Source organism: Lolium perenne, chromosome 5 (genome assembly GCF_019359855.2).
Source record: "Lolium perenne isolate Kyuss_39 chromosome 5, Kyuss_2.0, whole genome shotgun sequence".
Lineage (NCBI taxonomy): Eukaryota > Viridiplantae > Streptophyta > Magnoliopsida > Poales > Poaceae > Lolium > Lolium perenne.
Genome location: NC_067248.2, coordinates 242935951 through 242954500, shown reverse-complemented (window position 1 = coordinate 242954500; position 18550 = coordinate 242935951). Strand labels below are relative to the sequence as shown.

At 45.6% G+C, this 18550-nt stretch overlaps 1 protein-coding gene across 1 annotated transcript; it reads right to left on the bottom strand.

Moving 5' to 3' along the window:
- Positions 1–7606: 7606 nt before the first annotated feature.
- LOC127302479 (dehydration-responsive element-binding protein 1H-like) lies at positions 7607–8932 on the bottom strand. Its single transcript, XM_051332951.2, has one exon. It carries the CDS (start codon positions 8831–8833, stop codon positions 8084–8086), a length of 750 nt encoding a protein of 249 aa, XP_051188911.1. The 5' UTR covers positions 8834–8932; the 3' UTR covers positions 7607–8083.
- Between the last annotated feature and the right edge of the window lie 9618 nt (positions 8933–18550).

Below are 18550 nucleotides of genomic sequence, written 5' to 3'. Positions count from 1 at the left end.
GTCCATAGCAGTAGCTAGATGGTTGTCTTCTCCCCATTGTGCTATCATTGTCGGATCTTGTGAGCTGCCTAACATGATCAAGATCATCTATCTGTAATTCTATATGTTGCGTTTGTTGGGATCCGATGAATAGAGAATACTTGTTATGTTGATTATCAAAGTTATATCTATGTGTTGTTTATGATCTTGCATGCTCTCCGTTACTAGTAGATGCTCGGCCAAGTAGATGCTTGTAACTCCAAGAGGGAGTATTTATGCTCGATAGTGGGTTCATGCTCGCATTGACACCGGGACAAAGGATGAAAGTTCTAAGGTTGTGTTGTGCTGTTGCCACTAGGGATAAAACATTGATGCTATGTCTAAGGATGTAGTTGTTGATTACATTACGCACCATACATAATGCAATTGTCTGTTGCTTTGCAACTTAATACTGGAGGGGGTTCGGATGATAACCTGAAGGTGTACTTTTTAGGCATAGATGCAGTTGGATGGCGGTCTATGTACTTTGTCGTAATGCCCAATTAAATCTCACTATACTCATCATGATATGTATGTGCATGGTCATGCCCTCTTTATTTGTCAATTGCCCAACTGTAATTTGTTCACCCAACATGCTGTTTGTTTTATGGGAGAGACACCTCTAGTGAACCTGTGGACCCGGTCCAATTCTCTTTACCGAAATACAATCTACTTTGCAATCTTGTTTTACTGTTTTCTGCAAACAATCATCTTCCACACAATACGGTTAATCCTTTGTTACAGCAAGCCGGTGAGATTGACAACCTCACTGTTTCGTTGGGACAAAGTACTTTGGTTGTGTTGTGCAGGTTCCACGTTGGCGCCGGAATCCCTGGTGTTGCGCCGCACTACATCCCGCGGACATCAACCTTCAACGTGCTTCTTGGCTCCTCCTGGTTCGATAAACCTTGGTTTCTTTCTGAGGGAAAACTTGCTGCTGTGCGCATCATACCTTCCTCTTGGGGTTCCCAACGAACGTGTGAGTTACACGCCATCAAGCTAAATTTCTGGCGCCGTTGCCGGGGAGATCAAGACACGCTGCAAGGGGAGTCTCCACTTCTCAATCTCTTTACTTTGTTTTTGTCTTGCTTAGTTTTATTTACTACTTTGTTTGTTGCACTAAATTAAAATACAAAAAAATTAGTTGCTAGTTTTACTTTATTTGTTATCTTGTTTGCTATATCAAAAACACAAAAAAATTAGTTACTTGCATTTACTTTACTTATTTCATCATGTTTCCTTTTAATTTTACCACGAAAGATATACCGGTAGGACGTGGGTCTATAGTTGGGAGAAATAATATAGAAGAATTTTTCAATCATGTTAGTACCATTGAAAATTTTGAAGATAGACACTTGGTAGACCTTGCGCCTACTTATGGAATTGCTGCTGCGCATTTAGTTCGCCTGTTGGAAACTAAATTTGTTAATCTTAATCCTATAATCCAACACATGTTTCTCACACTTGGTGATATGGAAGAAGGGGAAAAGAAAGATTTTGTTTTAGAAACCCTTCTTAGAGAATTTGGTGGTCTAGCAAGAGAAGCTAGAAAGGTCTTTGCTAAATTTAATATGCTTGGTTCTCATACTAATTTTGTTAGTCTCCTTGAAAAGATGGACATGGATAGAATAAGATACACTAATAATATTGATGATGGTGGGGAGATCAAAGCACCAATACCATGTAAACTCTTAGCTATGAATGATGCACTAGAAAATAACTATGCTTGGCTTGTTCCTGAAAATTTGTTTGATGAGAGTAGCACGCCTAAGACTAATGAAAAGGGAGATGCTAAAACTTATGTATCTAATATATTATGCCTGGTTGAGAAAACTCCGCACCCCGCTGAGAATGCACCACCCTTCGATAATACTTGATGCACACTTTCTGCGCCTAGCTGAAAGGCGTTAAAGAAAAGCGCTTATGGGAGACAACCCATGTTTTTACCTACAGTACTTTGTTTTTATTTTGTGTCTTGGAAGTTGTTTACTACTGTAGCAACCTCTCCTTATCTTAGTTTAGTGTTTTGTTGTGCCAAGTTAAGCCGTTGATAGAAAAGTAAGTACTAGATTTGGATTACTGCGCAGTTCCAGATTTCTTTGCTGTCACGAATCTGGGTCTACCTCCCTGTAGGTAGCTCAGAAAATTAAGCCAATTTACGTGCATGATCCTCAGATATGTACGCAACTTTCATTATATTTGAGCATTTTCAATTGAGCAAGTCTGATGCCATTTTAAAATTCGTCAATACGAACTGTTCTGTTTTGACAGATTCTGCCTTTTATTTCGCATTGCCTCTTTTGCTACGATGGATGAATTTCTTTGATCCACTAATGTCCAGTAGCATTATGCAATGTCCAGAAGTTTTAAGAATGATTGTGTCACCTCTGAATATGTTAATTTTTATTGTGCACTAACCCTCTAATGAGTTGTTTCGAGTTTGGTGTGGAGGAAGTTTTCAAGGATCAAGAGAGGAGTATGATGCAACATGATCAAGGAGAGTGAAAGCTCTAAGCTTGGGGATGCCCCGGTGGTTCACCCCTGCATATTCTAAGAAGACTCAAGCGTCTAAGCTTGGGGATGCCCAAGGCATCCCCTTCTTCATCGACAACATTATCAGGTTCCTCCCCTGAAACTATATTTTTATTCCATCACATCTTATGTGCTTTGCTTGGAGCGTCGGTTTGTTTTTGTTTTTGTTTTGTTTGAATAAAATGGATCCTAGCATTCACTTTATGGGAGAGAGACACGCTCCGCTGTAGCATATGGACAAGTATGTCCTTGGTTTCTACTCATAGTATTCATGGCGAAGTTTCTCCTTCGTTAAATTGTTATATGGTTGGAATTGGAAAATGATACATGTAGTAATTGCTATTAATGTCTTGGGTAATGTGATATTTGGCAATTGTTGTGCTCATGTTTAAGCTCTTGCATCATATACTTTGCACCCATTAATGAAGAAATACATAGAGCATGCTAAAATTTGGTTTGCATATTTGGTTTCTCTAAGGTCTAGATAATTTCTAGTATTGAGTTTGAACAACAAGGAAGACGGTGTAGAGTCTTATAATGTTTTCAATATGTCTTTTATGTGAGTTTTGCTGCACCGGTTCATCCTTGTGTTTGTTTCAAATAAGCCTTGCTAGCCTAAACCTTGTATCGAGAGGGATTACTTCTCATGCATCCAAAATACTTGAGCCAACCACTATGCCATTTGTGTCCACCATACCTACCTACTACATGGTATTTTCCGCCATTCCAAAGTAAATTGCTTGAGTGCTACCTTTAAAATTCCATCATTCACCTTTGCAATATATAGCTCATGGGACAAATAGCTTAAAAACTATTGTGGTATTGAATATGTAATTATGCACTTTATCTCTTATTAAGTTGCTTGTTGTGCGATAACCATGTTCACTGGGGACGCCATCAACTATTCATTGTTGAATTTCATGTGAGTTGCTATGCATGTCCGTCTTGTCTGAAGTAAGAGAGATCTACCACCTTATGGTTAAGCATGCATATTGTTAGAGAAGAGCATTGGGCCGCTAACTAAAGCCATGATCCATGGTGGAAGTTTCAGTTTTGGACATATATCCTCAATCTCAAATGAGAAAATTATTAATTGTTGTTACATGCTTATGCATAAAAGAGGAGTCCATTATCTGTTGTCTATGTTGTCCCGGTATGGATGTCTAAGTTGAAGAATAATCAATAGCGAGAAATCCAATGCGAGCTTTCTCCTTAGACCTTTGTACAGGCGGCATAGAGGTACCCCTTTGTGACACTTGGTAAAAACATGTGCATTGTGATGATCCGGTAGTCCAAGCTAATTAGGACAAGGTGCGGGCACTATTAGTACACTATGCATGAGGCTTGCAACTTGTAAGATATAATTTACATGATACATATGCTTTATTACTACCGTTGACAAAATTGTTTCATGTTTTCAAAATCAAAGCTCTAGCACAAATATAGCAATCGATGCTTTTCCTCTATGGAGGACCATTCTTTTACTTTCAATGTTGAGTCAGTTCACCTATTTCTCTCCAACGCAAGAAGCAAACACTTGTGTGAACTGTGTATTGATTCCTACATATTTGCTTATTGCACTTATTATATTACTCTATGTTGACAATATCCATGAGATATACATGTTATAAGTTGAAAGCAACCGCTGAAACTTAATCTTCTTTTGTGTTGCTTCAATGCCTTTACTTTGAATTATTGCTTTATGAGTCAACTCTTATGCAAGACTTAATTGATGCTTGTCTTGAAGTGCTATTCATGAAAAGTCTTTGCTTTATGATTCACTTGTTTACTCATGTCATATACATTGTTTTGATCGCTGCATTCGCTACATATGCTTTACAAATAGTATGATCAAGATTATGATGGCATGTCACTCCAGAAATTATCTGTGTTATCGTTTTACCTGCTCGGGACGAGCAGAACTAAGCTTGGGGATGCTGATACGTCTCCGACGTATCGATAATTTCTTATGTTCCATGCCACATTATTGATGTTATCTACATGTTTTATGAACACTTTATGTCATATTCGTGCATTTTCTGGAACTAACCTATTAACAAGATGCCGAAGTGCCGATTCTTTGTTTCTGCTGTTTTTGGTTTCAGAAATCCTAGTAAGGAAATATTCTCGGAATTGGACGAAATCAACGCCCAGGGTCCTATTTTGCCACGAAGCTTCCAGAAGTCCGAAGACGAGACGAAGAGGGGCCACGAGGCAGCCAGAGCATAGGGCGGCGCGGCCCCTGCCCTGGCCGCGCCGGCCTATGGTCTGGGCCCCTCGTGCCGCCTCTTGACCTACCCTTCCGCCTACTTAAAGCCTCCGTGACGAAACCCCCAGTACCGAGAGCCACGATACGGAAAACCTTCCAGAGACGCCGCCAACGCCGATCCCATCTCGGGGGATCCAGGAGATCGCCTCCGGCACCCTGCCGGAGAGGGGATTCATCTCCCGGAGGACTCTACGCCGCCATGGTCGCCTCCGGTGTGATGTGTGAGTAGTCTACCCCTGGACTATGGGTCCATAGCAGTAGCTAGATGGTTGTCTTCTCCCCATTGTGCTATCATTGTCGGATCTTGTGAGCTGCCTAACATCAATAATGTGGCATGGAACATAAGAAATTATCGATACATCGGAGACGTATCAGTGTCCCGCGAGGTCAATGACCTCGAGGAGGTGGCCAAATGGTCGCACCTCACCAAGGCGCTGCACGCCTCCGCGCTGGAGGAGGAGGCCAGGAAGGCCAAGGAGGACGCCGACGCGTGGGCGTTCCTCGCCATGGCGCGCCGGAAGGAGGAGGCCACGCGCCAGGCCGCGCTTCGGGAGGAGGATCGCCTAGCTGCGTTCCGGCACGAGGTGGAACTGCAGGCCGCTACGGAGGAGCAGCGGCAGAAGGAGGCGGCACGACTGGCACGCATGCGTAGGCCGGCGAGCCCCCCCGGATCCGCAATCCGCATGGTAAAGGGCGCAGTGGTCGCCCTGGCCGGAGTCCCCGGCGTCCTCCGGCGTGTCCAGCCAGAACAGCGCGTCGCCACCGGGGGCATCGTCCTCATCGACGGCGACGACGATGAGTACTACTGGGAGTAGGGTGGCGCACCGGCGGCCACCACGTCCCAAACCCTAGACGAGGGTTACCCCATTTTTTAGTTTAAAGCCCATATAGGGCTTTCTTTTCTTTTGTGTAAAAATTGCCCAAATAGGGCTAAGTTTAAATTTAATTTATTTTCTTTTTTTGTTATCTTTGACTTTTGGGGTGCATCCCCGCGTTTGACGCAGTGCGCGACCCAAACGGACCGACAGCCAGATTTACCTATCCACGTATCCACGCGACCACTCAAATGACCCAAAACGGACAAACCAACGCGTCCGTTTGGGTGGTCGCATTGGAGATGCCCTAAGATTTTCTCACTCGACTGTGACCCAGGCAAAAATGGACGCCACCACCACCTGCCCACATCAAGGCAAAGATCAATGCAACTAGAAGCCAAGTCCCTAGTGTAACAAGGGGACACATCAAATCGATGCCATGTTGGCCACAGCACACGCTTAACCGGGGAGGAGAGGAGACGCTAGCTGAGGTAGCGCGTGACTGCATCGATCATTCACCGCGTGAGAGTAGGGCGGCTGCTTCCTCCACCACCACACGCTCGCGCACTGGACCAGCGAAGCGACGGCAGGGCACGCTTGCCACTAGCGCGATTTTGACAACACTGAGCTAGCGCGTGAGAGCTCTGCGGCTACTTCCTCCAGAACCACTCGCGCGCCCAATGGACCAGCGAAGCAACGGCAGGCACGCACACTACGCTTGCGCTACGACAGTGCTGACAGCAACAAGATTCAGTGATCCAGTTGCCATTTCTAGACTACTTGGATGTGGTAGCTGGGGGCACGCACCTACCTGGGCCACATGTGTTCTACTGCTACTGGATGATGATAAGTTGATGACGGAGCAGTTACCCTTGGTCTTCTTGTTCGTGTCACCACACGTCAACATAGTATCTTCTTTCAGGATCCTTTCAGCAGGACGTCTCGAAGACTGGAACCATCATTTTCAAGTTTCAACCAAAAGCGACGCCCCTCCATGTGGCATTGTGTCTGTCTGGTTGTCAAGTGTTAAACTGTTCAAGTACGGTTTTGTTATACTGAAAGCCTCTTCTGTTTGTTGCAAAGACTACATCGGAAATTCAATTTGGCTCCCGGCTGCGTATGCTCCTTCTACCAACAAAACATATTTTGAAGTGTGGAAAAATTTTGACAAAAAATTCTACATGTATATCTTCATAATATATGTGTATGCGTCAAGTTTCACGAAAAAATAATATTTTTTGTGGCCTATGTAAAAAAGAGAAAACTTATCTAGTGAAAAGCATTATTTTCAGCACTGGATTTTATCTTTTTTACACACGTCACGTGATAAGTTTATTTTTTATGAAACGACTATGTGAGCGCGTAGCACGTGAAGATGTACGTGGGAATTTTTTTTTTCAATTTTTTTGAAATTTAAAATATGTGTAAGATGCATTTCAAAATATAGGGTGCATGTGCTCCCATGTTCCAAAACACCACTCCCTACCAGACTACATGCTCTTACTTCATGGTTTTATTACAGTCACACGTCTATTGTATTCGAGCTCACCATACAAAATTAGCATCAACAATAGGTAATTACAGACACAAAATGTTTATAAGTTATTAAAAAAATTGAAAAATAATTCTGGAGATTGTCAGTGATACATCTCACAACCATGCAAAACCTCAATCCAATTTTTTTTTTACTTTGTGCTAGACAAAAATAACAAAATCTGACATGTTTTTAGAGATTTGAAATATACTTCTCAGATCTGCATTTTTGTCATTTTTGTAGCTTAAAATATAAAGTATTTTAAATTTATATTTTACACGTTTGTGGGATACAACATTGGCTATATGTAGATTTTTTCAGAATTTTTAAAACTCAAAAATATGATTTTTAATTTATTTAGAAAACGAGATCACTAGTGCCCATATGCAGGGAATATCTGTCCATAATTAAGACTAAGAGGCTATAAACTTTCCAGAGTTAATTAACATGAGAACTTCCTTCCTTCATTTCACGGGATCAAAATTCAAACGCTTACAAACAAGAAATGCAACATTGTTTACCTACTACACTACTCCACCAAACTAGATATCTAAATATCTAAGGTGGCACGTGATCTAAAAAAGTGACACATTTGCCCTGTTGGCCATAGGAAGGAGCCGCCAAAGAGCGAGGGAGGACGTCAGATCGCCGCGTCCGTTCGCGTGGCTACTAGAACTTTGAGGAAAAGGCCAGTAGCTTCGGTAAGCTTCAACCGGCTGACCTGGGATGGGTTCTCGGCCGCATGCTCCATCTTTTTTTCTTTTTCTTTTCTATTGGCCTTTTCTGGAAGCAAATCTTTTTTGCGACCTGCCTGAAATCTGAAACCGTTGACATTCAACCGGGCGTGCGTCATGTTAATTTTACTAGGCTGAGTAGAAGCAGGTTGAGTTCGTTCCAGATGGTGGTGTTTCAGTTTCAGTTGTAGCTCCAGAGCGCGGCGTAATCAGCTCCGCCATCCCAGCACACCTCGGTGAATTCCGGCTGTGGCGGCTCGAGGAGCATCCCCTCCGCGAGGTCCGCGTAGTAGGATCCCAGGTCCATTATCTCGCCGGACATGCCGAACTCGAAGTCGAACATGTCGTTTCCCATGCCAAGTGGTGCAGCTGCCGGCACCTCGAACAATCCGTCCAGTTCAGAACACAGGGACGTCGCCGACGAAGAACCGGCGTCGTCCGCTGAAGACGACGCGGACGAGCTGGAGGCGTCGGCCTCGTAAATGGGGACGGTCGCCACGCAACTGGCGGCCTCCCGGCGCTGCAAGTCCGCGACGGCGGCGAGCGCCGTGCACCGGACCGCGGCGAGGTCGGCGAGCGCGGACGGGACGGCGAGGAGCCACGCGGAGTCCGCGAAGTTGAGGCGCGCGGCGGAGACGGAGACGGGGCGGCCGCCGAGCAGCGCGAGCATGCCGGCGTCGTGCGCGCGCGCGGCGGCCTCGGCGGTGGCGTGCGTGCCGAGCCAGAGCCGCTCGCCGCGCTTGCCGCCGGGGACGCGCACCTCGCAGACCCACCGGCCAGCGCTGCCGCGGCGCCGCACGCCGCGGTACACCGGGTGGCGCGTCTCCTTGAACTTGGTGCGCCCCGCGGGACGCTTGGGCGGCGGCGCCATCAACGCCGCCGAGTGCTCGTGCGACGACGTTGAAGAGGAAGATGAGCCGCTCATGTCCATGGCTGCCGAGCGATCACTAGCTGGGTGCTGGCTTTAGCTTCGTCAGGTATGGTTGGGATGTGGAGTGTGAGGTTGCTGGCGATCTTGCTGAGGTCGAGCTCGAAGTGTTGGGTAACTCATTGCTGTGCGATCGGTGCGGTCTTATATAGTTTATGCTCACGCGTTCAAACATATACGTGGCGGCGGGCGGCGGAGCGTTTCCGGTGAGGAGCTGACGCGTGTCCTTCTTTTGCAGCGTTAAGCAAAACAGGGACCCATATTATATTTCCAGGGGCTCTGCGCTGTAAAGCCGCGTGCAGCACAGGGGGCAAAACGACACGACAGGATTTTTGTTTGTCCCTATGGATCCTCTCTTTTTTTTTAATTGACTCGGATTTAGTACAATTTTGTACTAAATTTAAGTTAATTAAAAAGGACCGGAGGAAGTACTTTTGTAATCCTCTGATATCTGTACTTGTAAGGTAGATCTGGTAGTGTAGTAGTTCCCTTCTTCTTCTCCACCATCTTTGAAGTGCCGCCTTCAACAGAACCGCTGAGAAAGATAACACCAGAGCATTGTAATTTTGTACATTTTGAAAGAAGTTCTAAAAATTGGTGAAGAGTTTTTTATTTTATTTTAAAAGAGGAAATTTATTAATGTATCAAAGATACCAATTACACATAGCCTCTGCAATAACACAGTGTCCTAATGGCAATGTGGATGCACGATAAAAAAAATTACAGTAAAAAAAGTCCTAATACATGGATCTATTTCTTATAACACTGCACCAAACACTACCAAGACATCACGAGAACTATCTTCAAAACAAGCATTGCCATGGGAACAGACTGGAAAGCTTCGCATCGCTCTCACTGAAACCAAACGGTTAGAGAAAATATGGCTGCGCCCCGACCGAATCACATCTGATATGGCAATCTCCAGGCATGTCGCCCATTGGAGTTCGCCAGCGGAGCCTTCTGAAAATCGACACTCCGGCAAGATCAATAAAGACATGCATCAACTAGATCTTCGTCATGGCGTGAGAGTAGGTAGTCCCCACACCAACGACCATCAGGTGGCGGCCAGACCCACCGGAACTAGGCCGGTTGATCGAGGACGGAGGATCTAGATGGGACCCAAGATCCACAACACTGCATCTTCCTTAGGAACGCACCGAAGTGCATCGTCGAGCAAGCAGATCAGCTCCGCCGCATCGACCATATGACTCCTCCTCGGCCACCATGCTTGACGGGAGGTGCTCGCCCGCCCCAGCCGTGCTTAAACGGTGTCATCATCATATCCCTCCACCCCAGCTCATTTGGCATTAGTACCCGCCACAGCCGCGGACGACAGCGGAAATGAGATTTTGGTGGCGGCTAGGGTTGGCCCTGGTGTCACCATGGGGAGCTGCACGGGAGCCAACAATTGTCAGAAACTGAACTTTTAGAAAACCGGTGTTTCGTGATTTGTAAAAATTGATCAACTTTGCACATTTTTCATAAATTTTGACTTCACATTACATTTATTTTGCAAGACAACGCAAACGCTCACAAATACGTACATACAGTCGAAAAAGTGATCTAGGACTAATAACTAAAAGTGTCTCATAATCAAATATGAGGGAAGAAAATTTGGCTTTCAAGTATAACATTGTGTTCTTTCAAAATGAGGAACTGCAACATCCCACAAAATAGTTGAAAATTTTCCTCCCAGATAATGATGACCAAAGGATATCCAATCTTCCTCATCAGTAGCAAGTGGGAGGTGCCACCAACTTCTACATGTACTTGATTGTTTCAAGGTTTGTAGAATTTTGTTGTGGGCATCCCTCCCTCGCAACATGGGGAAACCCTAGCCTATGTCGACTCTCCCCCACCTTCCTCCTTCTCCGCATCTCGCCATCGCCCAAGGGGTTGCTAGCAAAGGTGGCTCGCCCTAGGGAGGTGGCGGCGGGGAGCCCTCTCCCCTTGCTAGCAGTGCGGCGTAGAACATGGCCTTTGGGACTGCGGCGTGTCCTGGGAGATGTCAACCATGGGTGGATATCAGTGGTGAGCATTCATGGAGGAGCATGTGATGGCGGGAGTGCATCGGCGTGATCTTGTTGGTGGTGGCGCGGCGGTCGGGTTCATGGTCCCATTCGGCCCATGTAGCGGTTGGTATGTCCCGTCCCTGTGGATCTCCATTGCAGTTCTGAGTTCAACATGCTCATGGTTCTGGCGGCCTGGGTCTCCTGCTCCTCTGCGGCTTGGCCTATGGGTGGCCTATGGGGGGGGGGGGGGGGGGGCGGGTGGCCAGTCACACTAGGAGCCGGCTAGAGGTGTAGGGGCTGCTCGCTAGATCTGAATAATGGTGATTTGGCCCTATTGTTCTTCATGCGCCACATCATCGATCTGCTCGATGTCGGTCTCCTCGGTCTGGCCGCTGATGTGTTCTGGTCTTCTGGTCGGACATCTCCGAAGTTTGACGCATGGAGCCACTATATATCTTGATTAGAATTGATCTAGTTCGTGTGAGCCCTTATCTTCAGCCAATGAGGCTACATGAGGGTGTGGCGTGAAGCTTCGGTTTCTTGTCGGTGCCATGGGACGTGTCTAAGTATAGATTTTCATGGTATTGGCGAGGATGGAGAAGGTTATGATGACTGCGATTGGATGTCTTGAAGTTATGGCGAAGAGGTTATCGGTTTCGTCAAAGATTATGGAGCAAAAGATCTTCCGGTGTGTCGGGAGTTTGGTGACTTGCAACGATGGCCTTGGAAAAAGGGGCTGTCAGGAGGAATACATTTTTGGTGATCGAGTCCCGAGTCACGATTTTCCAAGTGAGAAGGGAATGTCTAGTCTTTATTGGTTGTATCTGGCAATGGCCTTTCCGAGGGCATTGTTTTGTGAACCCGGACGTCCTCCATGGTGAAACCTAAGATCTTCGATCGAGCGACGAGAACGCTTGAGCATTGTTTCCTTCTTGGGGTGTTGCTTTTGGAGACTCTCTTTCGTAGTCCGAGTGTTCTGTTTGGTGGTGGTTGGAGGGATGTTGTTGCCAGTGTGTCACCACGGCGACGGGTCTTTGTTTTCTGCTTTTTTTTTCTTGGTTATTGCATCCTTGTTGGCGCAGAGACTGTGTAATTAATATCTACGCTATATTAATATATTTTCTTCTAGAAGAAAAACGGAGATTTAAATTCTGCAGGAGAATTCGTTCCGATGTTGTCTTAATATTTCATGATTACCATATGCTATTTTTCTCTCAGTTTTCTGAATCTTCAAAATTAAAGAACATGGGCGCCACTACCACCTGCCCACATCAAGGCAAAGATCAATGCAACTAGAAGCCAAGTCCCTGTCGCCCGGGCATTGAGAACAAGCAAGTGCGTGGGTACTTGCCCTATCTGAGAGCGTCCCACGATAGCGCAGAGGCGGGCACAGGCTGGTTGAGGCGCGCGTATCGACTGTGTGTTGGGCTACCACGTGTCAGCGTTGGATGGGCCAAGAAAAGAAACCGCGTCGGGTGAGAAAAGAAAAGGTCGCGATAAGGAGAAAAACAAGTCACGAACCCTCTCCAGGTCCATCCACATCCAGGTTCCTTCCCCTGCTTCCGCCGCCACTCGCCTCCATGAGAGTCCTCCTCTGCCGCCGCTACCGCTCTCTCCTCCTCACCCCCAACCTCATGGCTCCTTCCCCTCACAGCAGCGGCGGCCTCTCCCTGCAACAAGGTTGCAGCGCTCTCGCGAGTGCGAGTCTCACAGCTGCGGTGCTTGCGATGACTTCTATGGAGGAAGCCAAGAAGAGCTGGGGACGCGGCGACTCGCTGGTGGTGGATCTTTAGAAGAGGGAGACTAGGGAGGCCCTGGCTAGGGCCACTCAGCAGGCACCACTGCAGGGGTAGCTCTCCATCTGCGGAGACGCTCCTTCTCCTCCTCGACTTTTCAGTTGCTTCAGTGGGATCCCAAGAATGAATAGAATATGAACAACAACTCAAGCCAGGTAGCTTACCCTCTTCCGATCCCCAAATCCTAGCAACTATTACTCTTATTTTCTTGCTCAATCAATTGCTTACCTTGTTTACTCTCGCATGTTGCCTTGCAAGCAATTCTAATCGAACATGAGAAGATGACATTTATGTTTATCTGCTTACCTTGTTTACTCACTTCTAGATCTCTAGGCCAGTCATGGTTTTGGGAGTTGGCTATTACTGTCAAAATCTTTGTTGTTTGTGAAGTGTCCTGAAGTAGGATTATTATGGTATAGATGTCCCGGGCTTTTTATTGCAATTCTTCGAGTAGATTGAAACTGTAGCCCTCTTTTCTTTTATCTTGATATGGTTAGTGTTTAATTTCTGAAATCTGCATTTGGATTTGCAGTTCTTGCGAGGTACTGGATTTATTTCATATCAAAATTTAAATTGTTATACTTTATGTTTTCTCTTATTTCTCGTCTGCCTTTTAGTATTCGTCATTACTGGTAAATAATTGCTACCTTTTCATATTATAATCTAATATCTCATTCAGTTTGTGCATTAACATAAAATTTTCCTTTCAGCAGCAACGATGGAAGCAAGAACTCAGGTCCCCAGATGTAGCTTTATCTCCCCTGTGGATACCCTATTATATATTTAATAAATATATCAGTTTCGATTGAGAATTTTTCTCGTATACGTTTGCTCTTTATTTGTGGACCAATATTACCATATGCTGCATGAGACACCAGATCAGATGAATAAGTTTTATCAAGATACCAACGGGATTGGCCGGCCAGGTTCTGATGGAGTCATGGAATATGTTGCAATATTGCCTGTAAGTTTTATCATACCAACAGGATGGGTCAACCAGGTTCTGTTGGAGTCATGGAATATGTAGCATTATTGCCTGTAAGCTCTACTATGTGAATTTATTGCTACAACTGGTTCAACTTTAACCTTAACTAACTCTCCGTATTTCCATCTCTTATGTGTTTGAACAGGCAGTATCTGTATCAGCTGTATATGAGTTTTCTCAAGTCTAGGCTATGTTTCTCAATGTAGGCCTATTATATGTGTGGTCTCCTTGATTTGGTGAACTAATTTTTACTTGATTATTTGTAGTTCGATGGTCTGGAAGATACTTATATATACTCTGAACCTTCCTCACACCTGTTTTTCAGAAATTCTATCAACAGCTTTGCGGGAAGCTATGGAAGTATCCTATCATATTCAACTCATTTTCTTAAGAGGACTTCTCAAGTGTTTAAAGCTGAATTACTTCCGCTTGTATTGTATTTAAGCACTTGAAGGTATTTTTGCTGCATGAACCTTTCCCAAAAGCCGATTCCTCATTATCTTCATTTCAATTCAATGCTATCTAGGATTCCAAGAAAACTAGAGCGAGGTATGTATGAGTGCATAATTACACGAGAACTAACCAGTCATAACCTTATGGATTCTTAGAGGAAACTCCAGAGTTGATCTTCCATGTAAAGGCTAAAAAATTCTAAATGATAAGATTTATATTTGTTCAGATGCCCTGTTCTTAAAGTTACCCTCCACATGTCGTAGTGTCATCTCTGCCGATAATCAGGTGGTGTTTTGTTGCTTGACAACCATGTAATTTACTTAGTTGGTACGCTCTCTTGGTACATGGTATACCTCAAAGTGAATATCACCATATAAATCTTGTTTTCTGGAGTTGTAAAAAATAGATCATTGATGCTGGTTTCAGGCTTGTTAGCTCCTGTATTAATTGATTTCCTATGATGTCAATTGTTATGGTGATAAATTTATTTGTTGTGATGCGATATCCGAATAATCTTTTATCTTTCACAAGTAGAAACTATTACGCCACTTTATTTGGCTTTTTTTCTCAGTGTAGATATTTGTTTGCACCGAAACTTTGTTTTTCATAGGATTAAATGAGTATGAAACAATTGAGGTTATGGTGATCCCTATCCTAATATATTTTTTGGTTTCTTGTGAGCTTACTTCCACGTTAAAAATCAGGTAGTATAACTATTGTATTTTGTTTCTTATTTCTTATGCTGAAAGTGATTGAAACATATGATTTAGTCTATTGCTGATTCACCATGTTGTGTGAGGCAGTTCCTTCCCATTGCCCATAATGATCTTTAGTTCCCACGTAAGCAGCTAATAACTATTTTGTATATTTGGTAGGACGTAAAAGCTATTCTAATATTTTAGCCATGCTTATTGAAAAATGTAATTATTCAAGCCGTGATTTTTATTGTTAGCCTGCTACCTTCCATTTTAGTTATGGATTATCGTAGGTGCAAAGTATGGCTTCCATAGTGACTATACTCTTTCCCTGTCTGTTAACCTAAGGTTGCATTTACTGTTTACAATGGAAACTATTTATTGTAAATCCAGTATAGTTGTTGATCTTTGAATATTTTTGTCAATTGACCACTTAATTATGTTTTATTTCCTCTTTTATCCATTAAATAGATGTGCCCCAAATATGATTTCTTTGTGCTCGTTTATTCTTGTTAGAGATTGATGCAAATATTTTTGTCCATTGCCCACGTAATCATGTTTTATTTCCCCTTTTATCCATTAAATAGATATACCCCAATTATGATAATTTCTTCGTGCTCGTTGATTCTTGTTTGACATTGACTCAAATATTGTTGGTTGTGACTGTCTGTGAAACATTGGATTTTTCTTTAGCAAGATGTGGTTCTGGTTGTGGGGCTTGAGATAATTTTTTATATAAAAAGCACAAGAGAGCAATCAGCTTAGTTCCTGCTTGCTGGATTTGCTCCAGTGATGCTCTGCACTCCCATCATCACCATGTCAGCATATTATTTATTTCTGTTTGTGATAGCTTATCCTATTGATGTTGATTAAGTACATATTTGAACCTGTACCAACTAACAAAATTGTGAAGAAAATATATTGTCATGTCCTCACTCCCTACTATGTAGTCTATAACGATGAACAAAATGTATGTATAACATAGAAATTGTTCAGATAATAAATTAGCAACATATTTTCAAGCTACCGAAATGACAGATCTTATGCATACCAGATGGAATCCAAATTAGTGAGGGACACCTAATGTTTGAACCTGACCAAGATCATGGCTCTATTTGCGAACAATTTCAGTGGCAGATGTGATGTTATTTTGATCTAAGATTTCATCCAACTGCAAAATCTGTCTTAGCATGTAAAAGACTAAAAGGTATGTATGCTGACCAATAATTCTTACATGTATTCCTTTATTTGTTAGGAATGGTGATGAAGCACATAGGGAAAAGATAGACCATAATGGCCTGCTTCAGCTGAAGGTCATATTAACCAGTCAATAGAGCAGCAGTTATGGAAATTTCTGTGGGCACATTCTGTGGTAAAAAATACTATTTTTCCTCTCTAAAAAATGGCATGTAAAATCTGAAATTTTGAATTTTATGATATGCCAAAATGTGTGGATAAATATGAATGCATGCTAATGCCTCTTAATAATAATCCATGTCGTGAATATCTATCTAATAGTGTACTTACTTGGTCCTCTAATTTCTCCGGGGCTATCTCTAACCGATGAACACATGTTACAGCTAATGGATATTGATTCGGTGCAGAGTTTCTTGTTTCAGGTTGGAGGAGGAGTAGCTGGAACCTTGATGCATGAATATAAGTGGGTTTTATTTTTCTCTTAAGATTTGCCCATTGAGTGTAACCATATGGTATGCCATAATAAGAAGGATTAGCTTTTACTTGGATTTTGTAAAATGACCAAATGTTTGTATTATTGTGTTTACTAGCTGTTAAGATCTGTTCACATACAAAGAAGTATGGATCAAGGATCATGCATGACTGGGACGTTGATTAGGATGCACCTGACCGGCTAGGAGGCGCCCCATGGGGCGCCCCAACCACTAGTGTATGTAATTTGGGGACACATCACATCGATGCCATGTTGGCCACAGCAGTACACGCTTAAAGGAGGAGGAGACGCTAGCTGAGGTAGCGCGTGAATGTGCATCGATCATTCACCGCGTGAGAGTAGGGCGGCTGCTTCCTCCACCACCACTCGCTCGCGCACTGGACCAGCGAAGCGACGACAGGAACGGTAGGAGAAACAGCGGCTCACTGAGCTAGCGCGTAAGAGCTCTGCGGCTGCTTCCTCCACAACCACTCGCGCGCCCACTGGACCAGCGAAGCGACAGCAGCAAGCACGCTACGCTTTGCGTCTACGAGACTACGACAATTTTGACAGGAACATGAAGACTACTTGGATGTGGTAGCTGGGGGCACGCACCACATGTTTACTCGTAATGGATGATGATACGGTGATGACGACAGTTACCTTGGTCTTCATGTTCGTGTCATCACAGGTGAACAGTATCGGGAATCTGTAAATGGATGTCGAGTTACATGTAGTTTTTTATTTTTGAAATTTCAAAATTATATTTTAATTTTTAAAAAAATCTGAAAAATATAGCCGATGATGAAATCTACAAACGTGCAAAATCTCAATGGGAAGTTATTTGTATAACTGCTAGGGCGCTAGGCTAAACTGCTACTTGGGGGGATATTTGTTGGTTATTTATGTCAACACTGAATTCAAGGACACTGACCGAGCAACCTCTACGCTTGGGGCTGGTCCTGGAACCCCGACCTCATCCCTTGCACGCATGACTACGGTCTGCTTGACGACGCTCCGGCGGTGCGGGTGCCGCCGCTGCCGGAAGGGACGCCGCGCGTCGACGGCCTCCAGGGGCCCCATTTCCCGATCCTCATCCACCTGGACACTACCAAGGAGTATCCTCTCTCCCCGGAGCGCGCCACCAGCTCCGCGCCTAAGGTGGAGCGCTTCGTTTGGGTGCCCGGCACGCAGGACAAGCTCGTGGCTGCAGGGCGCCGGCGGCCGTCTGTCCACGACAGGCTCCTGCCAAGGCGACGAGACGACGACGACGAATCCGAACGCGACCGCGACGCAGGCCGGCGCAACCGGTCGCGCCCTGGTTGGCGGGGCGGCTTCCTTGGCTGCCGCGGTAGCGAGGCGGCGCCGGCGGAGCCGGGCCATGGTGGGCGCCGCCAAGGACGTCGCTCGCGGGGTCCCCGCGGTCGCCAGCATGGCAGCCGCTCCCCTGCGTCCGACAACGCGGGCGGGCCCCGCTCTCGCTCACGGTCGCGGTCGCGGTCCCCGAGACTGCCACCTGCTGTGGGCTCCTCCGGCGCCCGTGAACCGGTCCCGGTCTCACCCTCTGTGGTGCCTACAGGAGCTCCCGCTGCCCAGCTAAGCCTGGTGCTGCCTGCCCCGGACCTGCTGCCGGTGGAGCAGTGCCCCTTCCTGCCGCCCGTGCTGTCGCCGCTTGGCGCTTCTACGGGGCAGTTTGTGGAGCCGGATCTCTTCGGCGCTGCGGAGGTCGACGACTTCTGGCGTGACCTCACCCGCACCGACCCCATGCTGTTCGAGCTCCAGGCGCCAGCTAGCTGCATGTCCTTCTCCATTGCATGCGGGCCGCAGCCTTCTGAGCCTGACCTGCAGTTGATGGTGGCCAACAACCCTCCTTGGGCCGGCCCGCTTGGTGACGACCTGGGCCTCCCTAGCCACCAGCTGGGCCTCCCTTGCCACCAGCTGGGCGGTGGGCCGGGTGACGAGCCCACTACGCCGACCTTCCCTCCTGGGTTTGAGCCCGAGGTCTGCTTCGGTGCTGGCGTGCAGGAGGTGGATGAGCAGGCGCATCCGGTTGACATGCAGGGCCTGCTACCTGTCGACGGCGCCATCGACCAGTTTCGCCACCTCGAGG

What these genes read in the sequence shown, in the direction of transcription:
- LOC127302479 (XM_051332951.2), bottom strand. Translation starts at nt 8,833, where the DNA reads ATGGACATGAGCGGCTCATCTTCCTCTTCAACGTCGTCGCACGAGCAC.